This window comes from Morone saxatilis, unplaced genomic scaffold (assembly GCF_004916995.1).
Source record: "Morone saxatilis isolate NCDOM2014 unplaced genomic scaffold, NCSU_SB_2.0 Contig12, whole genome shotgun sequence".
In the NCBI taxonomy this organism is placed as follows: Eukaryota; Metazoa; Chordata; class Actinopteri; family Moronidae; genus Morone; species Morone saxatilis.
Genome location: NW_023339674.1, coordinates 7,599,020 through 7,611,802, shown reverse-complemented (window position 1 = coordinate 7,611,802; position 12,783 = coordinate 7,599,020). Strand labels below are relative to the sequence as shown.

Here is a 12,783-nt window from a genome sequence, read left to right as displayed (position 1 = left end):
CACACACACACACACACTAGTGACTAGAGGCTCAGATACTCCCTGGAGGCACACACTCACATGACAACAGACAGATACACAATTGCACACACACCAGTATTCTAATGGTTGTTTTGATGTTGGACGATGGCATCATGATTGTGCTGATGATGACAAAGCATTTCAGAGGGAAGAGCAGCAGTTTTGACGATCCTACCAGTGCAAGTTAAAAACAGCTGACAGGGTTTTTTTTTTTTAACCTTTTAAATGATTCAAAAATATTCTAAAAACTGTTTTAATGATAAAATAAAAATGTAATTACTCAAAGGTACTGAAGGGACTCAATTTGGGCTGCAGGGAGATTCAAGAAACAAGCAGTAACATCCAAACTGTGAATCCAATGGGAAGTTAAGGGAAGATGTGCTGAAATGATTAGTCAATGGACAGATAATAAATCTCAATTTTCTCAATCAATAATCAATTTCAGTCATTTATTTTGGCCAAACACTGAACATAATTTACTTCCAGCTTCTCAGATGTGAAGATTTCTTGCTCCACTCTGTTTTATGTCGGGGTAAATTTAATATGTTTGGATTTTGTACTTTTAGTTCAACGAAACAAGTAAAATGAAGTAAATTCTTCTCTTTTTCACGACTTTTTTTTTTTTGACATTTTATAGAATTGTTTTTGGATTCATTAGTGTATTTAAATCAAATACTTTTTTTTTATTCAAAGATTCAAATAATCATAAGTTACATCCTTAATGGGGGGTCTGAACTTAATATAGAGGCTGCTAGTCTTGACCACCATGTTATTAGATTTATGGTAATTATAGCAAAGTGTATGATGCCCATGATATAACAATAACAAATCATGTTCATGTAGCTTTAAGTATCAACAGCTTCTTCGTGTTACAGGTAAAATCTCAAATAACCTTGCAGGTCAGTGTGGCCTTGTGCTTTCAGTATCAAGTATAGATGATTTCTTGGGTTCGGGATTGGTTTGGTTAATCTGTATTTCTGTTCCTGTGGTCATGTGATGACGTCTCCCTCTGTCACAGTGGTTATAGCAGCCATGTTTACTGGTCTTGACTCACTTAGCAGTAACTGTACACACATACTCACTCATGCACACGCACACACATAAACATACATCTCACCAAGTGACGTGGTCTCTGTCTGGTTCAGCAACCACAAACACAATGTGTTAAGTCATTTTGCACCCTGAGGATAATTATGTAAGTAAGTCTGTCTGCATGTCAGGTTTACTCTGGTTATGCAATTTGGTCAGTGACCTTTTATTAACAATATTTAGCTTTCTGTCTCCTTGTATGTTCGACAGCAGTCTCACGCGAATGGGTCAAATGTGGGCAGAGTGCGTCAAACACAGGGTTTGTCTGTGAAAGATTTATTTCTCTCACTTGGCTTGCTTTAATCCTCCTCCTCTCTGTCTTTTCCAGAGTGACCAAGTTCTGGTTTGGTGTGAAAACCACAGACGCTGTGCACAGGTAAATACACACATACACACACAAGTTTGTACTGCTTCCCTTTTAAAGACATTATACTGACTTGCATTACATTTTCTGAAGGCTTATCCAAAAATTAATCACTTTGTGCCTAACCCTATCCTTGAGCCAGGCATAACCCTTATGTTAACCCTAAAACCAAGTCTTCAGTGCAGTAAAGACCAGGGTTAAACCCCTGGTAACAGTAACTCTGTTGGTGGTGTGGTCAATCAAACACAATTGGCCACGTTCATGGGTGGTAAGCCTGTGAGGGTTCTTGTCCTTTTTTGCTGCACCAGCAACTCCTACTGGTTAGTTGGAGTGGAACTGAGGGTGAACCTTTCACATGTGACATCCTAGTAAAGCTCATTCCTGTCAGGTGAAAAGAAGCATCTGCAGCACTGCCCATAAAAACAGTAGTGTTATCAGCAGCAAGGGCCGCAGTTCACAGGGGTCTCAGCTGAAAGCATAGACAATACATTTGGTGCAAGGGAGATAAGTGTGCTGATGTTTTGATCTTATTATAGTGTTGTTTTTGCTTCCAGCAATTTCTTGTTTTCATAGACTCTCTTTCGTAGGCTCTATTACACAGGTATGTATCTTTTTCGCCATATGTAATATAATGTAATTTCAATCGGGAGAGACTTAATTTTTTGAATGAACAAATATATTTAATTGACATGCGCACAATGAATATGAGAAATGTAAAAAGTCTTTGGTGATTAGACCCGATCGTGACAAACCCCCGGATGGAGTCTAGACATGTATGGTGGTGGTGGTGAAGAGAATGCTGAAGATCTGGATGTGATGATGAGTGGACTTCTGATGAGCTCTACCTGGGCATTGTATTTGATGAACTGGAGGTAAAAGTGGTGGAGGAGGGTTGCATTGATTTCACATTGAAGTGATAGCTGAATACAGCAGAGGAGGAGATTGATTGGTTTAACTGAAAGAGTAAACACCCATAGTCAGTTGATTAGAAAGGAGAGTGAGAGAATTGTGAATGATTGAGACACAATAATAGGGTCTTCTGATTGAACTTACACCGAGCTCCATGACTGTCATGCTCAATATTATACTAGGGCCATGGAAAATATGTGTTTCTGATTGGCTGCATACAATTATATAGCAGGATACCTCAAACTAATTTCTGTTTAACAATCTTAATCAGTGTGTGAAAGTATATTAAAAACCAATCAATCATAGCAAGAACAGTATTACACTGTTGCTGGTGTAATCGTCTAACTCACTTTAAACTGACACCAAATTAAAAACACAACAAGGTATTCTGCTCCTATCATTTAATGAACCTGACACAACGACAGTGCAGTGCAAAGCGAAGAGTGTCACGCTTCATCTCAAGAGACAGAGAGAGAGAGAGTCTTTCTCTTTCTTCCCGTTTGTATGGAATCTTTACACCCACCGCACGGCTCCTGTAATAGCAGAGGTTGTGTTTTTAGTTAAAATAACGTCCTCCCCTATATCCCCATTATCCATCCACCCTGGAGCAAAAATTATCCCCTGTTTATTCACTTAACACTGCCTGCCAGGACGCTCCACTGTGTGTGAGTGTGTGTGTGTGTGCGTGCATGTGCTAATTCATTGTTTGATTCAAGAGGAGTTTCCATGCGGCGTATTTTTAGCTGCCAGTCTGTCCACTCCGCAGCAGTTCCTGCTTGTTGCAGCTTTCTGGACATTACTGTGGGTGTTGTAGACCGCTGGTCCCATCTCGGACACACAGACAGTGGGTGGATGAGACAGAAACTGGGTCTCCATATTTTGATGCAAATGATCATGTTTGAAATCATAAAGGCTAAAAGATGAAAACCAAATTTCCGGAAAATGTTAATTTTAATATAAAAAGCTAATTTTGATCACTTAATAATGTAAGTGAGAGCAGAACTTAATTTATGTGTTAAGTGATGATGCTGTGTAATCTGCAGCCAAAACAAATCTGTAAAATATCTGTCCACCATGACCTTTTACTGTCTGACCTTAACATGCTCAATATTAATGACGTCTTGAGTGATTCTGTCTGGTTTTCTTATTTATGTGTTTTCTGAACTCTCCGTTCAGGTTCAGATCTATTTAAACGCTTCATCCCAGCTGAAAGCACACCTGAATCGCATTTTACTTCTTGCAACATTTCCAAGCTTTGCCACAAATTCACATGACAGTGGAATAAAGGGCAAACGTGAGAAACAAGCGTGAGAGCGAGAGCTTTTTTTTCTATATATATGTATCAGTAGTGTGTGTGTGTATGTTTAGGTCAGCTGGGGTTAATGTCAACAACAGCCCAAGGCCATGCCCCCCTAAAAACTCCCACCAGCAGCCCGTTGCAGGAGATACCACACTGAGCAAAACATCAGACATTAACTTCCAGCTTTACCTAACCCCCCTGACTGCCTCGAAAAAAACCAAAAACACAGACGGCTCCTTTGACCTTAACAAAACTTATCTATATTCTTTCTTTCCTTCCTTCTCTGCCCTCCTTTGTTTCTATTCCTGATGTTTAGAGTTCAACAAAGAAACAGAGAGAATGGAGAACGGAAAATATTTTCGAGTTTAATACCATGTCTAAACTTTACTACCCTGGCTTTGTGTCTTGCTGTTGTACATGTGCGAATACCAGTGTGGCACTATGCTGCAACCGACGTCCAACAACAGTCTCTGAAACAGGCCAGTGGGGGCTGACGCTGTGTAAACCACAATTTTCCTCTCAGACAGCCTGATACTGCACAGACATGCACAGAGTCTCTTCTTGCTTGTTTGAATTGCAAAGTTATTAATCCTTACCGTTTTACAGTCTGTTGAAAGTGGCTGCAGCCCAATTTGTAAAAGTCACCATAGCAGGCCAACAAAAATAAATTAGAACAGAAAAGCACATATCCCAGTCCTCGGCCATAATTGCCAAGATTAATCAAAATAATGAATTATACAACGGAGGAAGTCCAACACAGTTTAATGCTCCCAAGGTGTGTATATTTGTTAACAGGATATGTGGGAGATGTTTAGAGCTTGGCATTTTTTTTTTATTGATTATGCATCTTGGGAGCATTATACAATAAGGAAAGTCCACTTTATTATTGTTTCATTAGGCTTTTCCATTCCCAGGGGTCTGTTCCACTCTGTTCTGTTAGGTCTGCATTTGTTCTAATACCATATTTCATTTAAGAAGGTATAGCAGAGATCGCGGGTTATAAGGAACTACAGAGAGACGGATGAAGATATTGTTTGAAATGTTTAAGTCCTGCCTGCAGCTCTGGGGATGGCAACGTCAGTCCACCACTTTTAAATGGATTGCCATTAAATTCTTTACAGACATTCATGGTTCCCAGAAGATGTATCTTAATGACTTTGGGGATCTCCTTACTTTACTTCCAACGCCACCATGAGGTTGACGTCTGCGGTTTTGTGTGAAAAATGTCAACACCTGTTGGATGGATTGCCATGAAACTTTGTACACACAGTCATGTTCCCCTCAGGATGGATTGTGATATATTTGGTGATCTCCTGACGTTTAAACAAGCGCCATCGTCGGGTCAAAATATCAGTTTGTCTAATTCTTTGGTGTGTCAAATCCCTGAAAAAACTAATGACATTCACATCAGCCTCAGCTGTACTTTGGGTTTAGTGCTAAGTAGCAAATGTTGTGTGCACGCTAACACACTCAAGAAAGATGGTGAAAATTGTAAACATTAACATCAGCATGTTCGTCATTGTGAGCATGTTAGCATAATAACGTTGGCATTTAGTAGACTATTAGTTTTGTTAATGCTAGTGATGAAATGACACCAGTTTCGGTAAGTAACAGTCCCTTTTTATGGATATGTTACTAATAGAAATATAAACAGAAGCTTCCTAAATATTAAATGGTCTAATCACTAGCAGCTAGAAAAGATCCCGAGAAGGAGAGAGGGGAGGAAGTCGTGAGTCCACTGGTCCTTAGCTGTTGATCCGTTGGAGGAAAAACACTCCTCTGCACAGTTTGGTTTTCAGACTTTTTCTCTGGAGAGCTACATTTTTCTTATGTTTATAAACCCAATTTTAGGGCCATTAGTCAGGCAAATCTAACAAAATGTGACTTGGTCTCTACCTACATTCCACTGCAGGATCTCATAAAGCATTTTGGCAGTGTAACACACTCACTAACTTTTGACAGAGATTTTTACAGAATAATTTGGGGACTGGTATTACTTTTCCCTCAAATCCTTTTTGGGTCCTTATCCAGATTTGGAGCAGTGCTGAAATAGGTTGTTCTCACTGAGTTTTAACATGTGTAACACATAGCCAGTCTATCCGCTCACAGTCACACACCACTGGTGCACAACTGGTTTCACAGTGGCGAAACTAAAGGATTCATTTAATTTCCCATGTCATCTATTTCACTTAAGAAGCTGAAAGCTTGCAGTGATCCATTATTTCGCAAGGAAATGGCACAAAAGTATGTTAAAAAAAGCAAGGTACCCAGGAGCATTAAAAATACATAACAACTTGTATTTGTCCAAAGTTACTCCTCTACTGGGTGGCGTAACATTACAATACAAATATGATACAATAGGAGAAAGAGGGATGAAAGAAATTAAACAACACATAAAGAAAGGTAAGCTTTGTCTCGTCAACTGTGGTGCTTTATCTGTGCTTTTGTTACATCACAGCCTTTCTGTTGAAGACACGCACACCAGGCAGATGTTGCCCCAACACATATGGTTTGTGTCACATCATCAGTGGACTTATGGAAACACACATGGGAGTTCACTAAAACTGAACAACAGTCCTCACTCAATTCCTCCATCTGTCCATCTCCTCCTTCTTTTATCTCTTTCCCTTTCCCCCTCTCTCTCTCACACACACATGCAGAGTAGACGTAGTAATGTGTACCAGGTGTGTGAGGCGGCGGGATGTCCACTAACAAACAGGTCGGATGCAGAACAAAGGAGCAGAGCTATCAAGTCACTGTTGCTCTTCCTCTTATCATCCTCGCTTCCTCATTCCTCATAACTTGGTCTTAAGAGGTTCACATTACTTGGTAATACCAGTTGGAATAGTTCAGTATGCTTAGGCTGTGGCTCAGGAGGTAGAGCCACAGCCACTAATTGCAGGGTTGGCGGTTCGATCTTTGACTCCTCCTGTCCGCACATGTGGAAGTGTCCTTGAGAAAGATACTGAACGTGTGAATGAGAGCTGTCCGTTAAGGTAGAAGAGCGCTATATAAGAGCAAGAGCAAGTGCTTGGTATATTTCATGTCCTACTGCATGTAAGAACTCTATGAGGGTACCGAACACTCTCTACTCTTTCTTTGAGTCAGTCGTCCCTAAACTGTGGGGCTGGGATAATATCGACCATCCCCCTCTCTCTTCTTGGTATATGTCGACCATATGATCGCACATATTGTTTTATGTTAAGCAAGTAAAATTAAAAGTAAAAGTAAAAAATGGGTAATTTTAAGGATATATTAATGCCTGTTAATGGTAAATTGCATTATTGAGCTAACAGACTAAGAGCTAGTTAGATAAAATCAAATTAGGAATTAGAAACATAAATTTAAATCAATTAAAACATCGATTTTCCCCCCACTTCTCTATTCAACATAAGAATCTGTCATCTATAAGTAGTGCTACTCTCTTATGTACACAACTTGTTACAGGCTGATTGGTTCCTTCCTCTGTATAAGTACCTGTACAAAAATAATTAAATATTTTTAGAGAAATTTCTTCACCCATCAATTTTCCATCACTTACATGGGTTGCAGGTGTGATATGTAGTCCACTGGTCATCTCCTTGGTTTCTTTCTGGGTTTGTAAAGCTGTAAAGAAAACTTATTTCAGCTGCTTGTATGTATAGTTCATAAACATAGTTGAGGGATGGAACACATATCGATGGGTAAATTACAAACTTTGTCTTCGGGCTCAGTTCCAACTGCTGCAATGCGCACCATCCACCTTTAAACACACACTCTCACCTCCACTTTCACCTCATTTCTGCAGCAAATCAAGTGCTGGTGTAAAATGAAGTCAATAATTACAGTGGTATAATCAAAAAGCAGGAGGAAATAAAAGATAAGATACGGTGGGGATACGGTCATCCCTGTGTGCCAGTCTGAACCCTCTTCTCATTCTCCTTCTTAGATTTTAAAGTATCTCGGTCATTCATTTGGACTACCAAGCACGACAGCTGCAAACAACAGCTTGCTTGCAATACATAACCGTTTTAATTCCTTTTCTTTCTTCTCCTTTTCCCACAGTCATTTCCATCTCCTCTGCTGTTCAAACTTGTCCAGTAGTTTAATGTGACGTCTGGTTGAGATATGTTACATTTACTTTGCCATAAGTGCCAATTATGTCAAAATATAGTTAGAAATGCCGGCTTGTGCTTGCAGGGCATTTGAAGGAATATACATAGTTTTCAAATCTCTTACCTGAGTGTTTGTTCGCGCTCTACAAAGTTAATCTTATAAAACCATGGCATGTTTTTAATAATAAACCTCATGTAGGTGAAGTAGTTTGACCACCAACACATCAATTTTCTTTATCGTCCATGTCTTCCTCTCTCTGTCAGAAGTGGAGTAGTCGGTCTAGCATCCTAGTTTTATTTTGGACGAAGAGCAAAAGCACAAAAAGAAAATGATTAGGGGAAACAGAGAGAAACCTCTGGCAGGATTTTCGTCTGAGGCCATTGTGGGCACATGTGGTTTGAGAGGTGAGGAAGTTAACCACTCGAAGCATTTGTCTTTTTGACCGTCCTGCTGATCTCTTTTTCTTTTCCTCTGTTCTCCTTCCTCCAGCATTTCCTCTCCTCACACAAGCTGCCGACTTAAGTTAGCTCTGGTTGTTGAACATGTTTTTCCAAAGGTCTGGCAGAAGTCTAACGTGCTTTTCAAAGGGATTTTTGGAATTTGTTCCGCTACTTTTCACTCAAGTACCACAAAGCCCAAAGTGTGTGTATTTGTGTGAGTGTGGAAACATACTGTACATGCGTGTGTGTGCATATTCAAAATGTAAAACAAGCGTGTGTGTGTGTGCCCTCTAAAATGTTCTGTTCTCATTAAGAATATGAGTGCTGTTGCATATAGTCTACGCTATAAAAAAATGTACATGTAGATTTTTTTACAAAGACAGTGCTCATCTTTTTCTTCAATTGTACTGTATTGTACATACAGTATTACATCAAATGTGGCAGTATTAAAACTACGGAATGTAGCACTGTAACATTAATAAATCATCACTCATAAAACACCTTTAACCTCAAGTCAGTATGTGACATCAACCACTGAACTGCATGTTTCAATGCAGGCCACCAGGTCAGATTTCACAGGAAATCTGCTGGATTACTTTGCAGGAGAAAACATGAAGATGATACTGTTCTTCACTTTAAACAGAGCTTTCAGGTTCTCAAAATAGCTGATCGTGGAAGATGAGAAAAGCGGATGGAGAATAACTTTCAAGTTATTTTTTGTGTTTAAGAAGGTGAACAAAAGAATCTTATACAGAAGAACAAACATCATTTATTGTAACATGGTTTGGTCACACTTTATTTGGATAGTCCGCCTATAGTTTATAGAGTATGTGTAAGATTTCAACAGCAGTAGTTGAGAGTTAATAGTCGTTATCTGATATTACGCCAGTGTGGTCAAGGTTTGGTTATAGGTTTAGGAAAAAAAAACTTACCACACATTGTAATACCAGTACTCCGAGATTGAGCTGTGCAGTCATAGCTATAGTTTAAAAACTCTTGTTTTTCCAACATTATACATCATGGATACATCATTGTTTACTCACACTGATAAAAATCTGTTTAAAAATGCTACTAGTGCTGGGGATTGTACATTAATACCTTCTTGGTACTGACTGAAATGTGTCTGTAACTAAAAATGTCAAGTACAGAGAGCTGGCATCGACTGGTACCTATTCACTGATCAAATAGTTCTTAATTTATGTATATTACATTATTTAATATTGCCAGTTGTACACATTTGTATTATGGCATCTTGTGTATAGCTGACAATTAACCTTGGCTTCCTTTGCTGAATAGACAGTAGTATACAAGTATAGTTTTGATATTAGCACGGGCACTTTATGCACCAAAAATAAAAGAATAGTCCAAACAATACTCAACCATAAAAGCTACACATATGTGCTGTAGGGTAAAAAGTATAAAATGGACTGAACAACCGATGACAAGCTGAACACATAAATTAACATAAATAGTTTTTCACATTGGACCCATTCAACTGGTGACCGTGTCTGGAGAGTGAGAACATCTGGTCTGTTGCTGTCTTTCTTTGTCTCTCTCTCCCTTTTCCCTGGACCTGTTTCACTATTTGTCTTTCATCTCTTCTCTCCTTTTCAACTGACACTCACTGCTTTCCCCCCCTCTATCCACTCTGAAACCACATCTCTCCTCTCCTCCCTCTCCCATTTCCTCTCCTCCCCTCTCGCTGAGTGTGGCTGTCATCCCTCTATCGTGGCAGGTGAGGCCATAAAACAGCAGGAGAAGCCAGAGAGACAAGGTGTGTGTTTGTGTAGGTGTGTGTGTGTGTGTGTGTGTGTGATTAATTATTACACAGATATCTGAGGAGCTCCTATGCAAACTGTGCACACATACAGACACCTACATGGTCATTAATCTAGGCTCTGTTGTTAGTGTGTTAAACAGTAACATCTCTGACCTCTGATCTCTGCTGTGTCTACCGCTCTCTCTCCCTCACACACATAACTCATCATGTCGCCTTCAAGGCCAAAAGTGTCTGTTCGTCTCTCAGCTCCTCTTACACAAATATAGTGCATGTACTTTTCAATGATTTACAACATCCAAGTGATATTTGAGAGTGTAAGGTGTGTACCACTTACATACCACAAGTGTTTTCAGCTTAAATTCATTTGCTTCGACCCCCCACCCCTTTTTCCCCTCTCCCGACCGTTCTACTGATACTCACATTTATTACTTCAGTATCAAACATTAAAGTGAAGAATGTCAGTGTTTTATTAATATATTAAAATGTATGTTTTGATTGTCATTATCACTGATAACATGTGAGCAGTATTTAACTGTTGTAGTTGTTCAAAGTGTAACTAATTTTGACTATTTTATGTACAATTATTCCATTAATAATTCATCATACTTTGTAAAGCAATCTTTTGTTGCATTAAAACTATACTTAAAAGAGTAAGAAGTAGAGCATTTGTGAGGTGAGGAAAAAGTATAAAGTAGCATATGATGTATAATTCAAAATACAACTTTATTGTCCACCGTGGTGGAAATTTGTTTTTGAATTCAACTTCAACTTAACGTTACATTAAAAGAGAGAGGCGTTTAAGACAGTATGTGAAATATAAAACTTCATCAAAACATCTGTGTGCACCTACACTGACTGCTTGGTGTAAAAGTGCAGTTTCATGTTTAATATTCCAATTGCACAAGAAGAGCAATAGTTATTATTGGTGTTTATGTTAAGAGTTAGTATTCATTATTATGTAAAATATGATAGATGGGTGTGTTTAGTATTTAGTTTTTGGGACATATTTGACTACCGCGAAGTAGAGACAAGGAGAGGAAAAGGACTCAAACCTGTGACATTGCTATTACATTTGCCAGCGATTGCCTTTTACCGTCAGACTGTGTAAACACCCAATGATGAACTTCAGTGGGAGTTTTAGCCTTATAGAGGAGAGGAGGATAAGCCTGAGAGAGCAGAGGAAGAAGGAGAGAAGAGGTATTGAGATGAGGCAAGGAAGGAGTTAGATAAAGGCAGCGCAGAGATGAGGGTCATGGAGGAGAAGAAGGGGAGTGATAATGTGAAGACAGGAGACAAAAAGAACAGAGGATTATGGAAAAGGGTTGGGAGGAGGGGAGAGGAATAAGGGAGGATAAAGGACAAGAGCAGAGGAATGAAAAATTAAAGATGTCTGTAACTGATCAAAGTGGCAGTAAAGGAGGAGAGGGGGGGAGTACAGAGTGGGTTGGGTTTGGATGCAAGATGGAGTGTGTGTGTATGTGTGTCTGTGTATGTGTGTGTGTGTGTGTATGAGGTGTTTTTGGGGAGATTTTGACAACCTGAGCAGCACGTGGTCGAGTGAAGAGACCCACGAGAGCTCCTTGAAGAAACACATCACACTGGATCTGGTTACAGTACTATGTGTTAGTGTGTGTGTGTGTGTGTGTGTGTGTGTGTGTGGATGGGTGTCTTGCATTATCTCCCTGTCTCCTCATACCCAGACTCTTTGAGGAATGCATAATTAACTTACAGAGGAGAAAAAGGGAAAATAACTTCAAGAGAAACATCTTGTAAATTGTATCTATTGTGGACAGAGGGCTACGAACGGTTTGTAATTTGCTTCTTCGTGAAGAACAATGGTTGTGGTCAGCTTAGCAGTTTTAATGGATTCATAAAAACTCCTAATCCATATGGGAATTGTGTTCCAACCAGTCATATTTTCTCCATTTGACCATATTTTAAATACCAAGAACTTGTTGTGATGCCTAAAGAGACACCTGCAATTATTGTTTCCTATGAAAAAACACACACGCTGGCCATCTTGACAAATCCTAAAAAGCAGCACATTTACTCCCCGGGACTGACATATCCCAGCTTTTGTACCTTGACTACTTCTGCCTGTATGACATATCAGGTTGTACTCATGCTTAATGATACAATGTGTGTAGGCTGCAACTTTTTTTATTACAAACTGTTTATTCTCTTGATTAATTATTTGGTCTATGTGACAAAATGATGAAAAGATGTCCATCATAACCTCCCAAAGACCAAGGTGACATTGTTAAATGTGTTGTTTTGTCCAACTAGGGGTTCACAACTCCCTATCATAAAAGACTGTGGACCCATAAAATAGTCACATTTGAGAAGTTAGATTAAGCGATTATCAAAATAGTTGCTGATTAATTTTCCAATTAATTGACCAATAGTTGTTGCAGCTCTGGATGTGTGTTGAACTTTGGTTTTGACTCCAAAAATGGTCATGATTTTATAATAGTTCACTAATAATTCACTTATCAAAATATACTGTACATGAAACGGTTGTATGAACTTCTTTAACGTTATCAGAACATTTCTAACTTACGACATCAACGTGAACAATTTGCAGAAATGTACAAATTAGTTTTTAAGTCACTTTTTAAGGATGGATGGACAGCAGAGAAGGATTTAAAATTGTTCGTCGATATTTTGATTTTTGTAGTCACTTTAGGAGTCCATTGTAACCTACGTCAATGTAAACTGGCCGCAGCCTTTGTTCCCTGCGAAAGAGCAAACTACAACCTTTTTACAGCTTCATTTCAACCCTACA

At 39.1% G+C, this 12,783-nt stretch overlaps 1 protein-coding gene across 1 annotated transcript in view; it reads left to right on the top strand.

Annotated features, from left to right (window-relative positions):
* anos1b (anosmin 1b) overlaps nucleotides 1-12,783 on the top strand; it is a 41,712-nt gene that overhangs the window by 9,100 nt on the left and 19,829 nt on the right. The window contains exon 2 of the mRNA XM_035652825.1: nucleotides 1,439-1,486. Within this exon, the coding sequence (XP_035508718.1) occupies nucleotides 1,439-1,486 (48 nt within the window). The remainder of the gene's footprint in view (nucleotides 1-1,438; nucleotides 1,487-12,783) is intronic.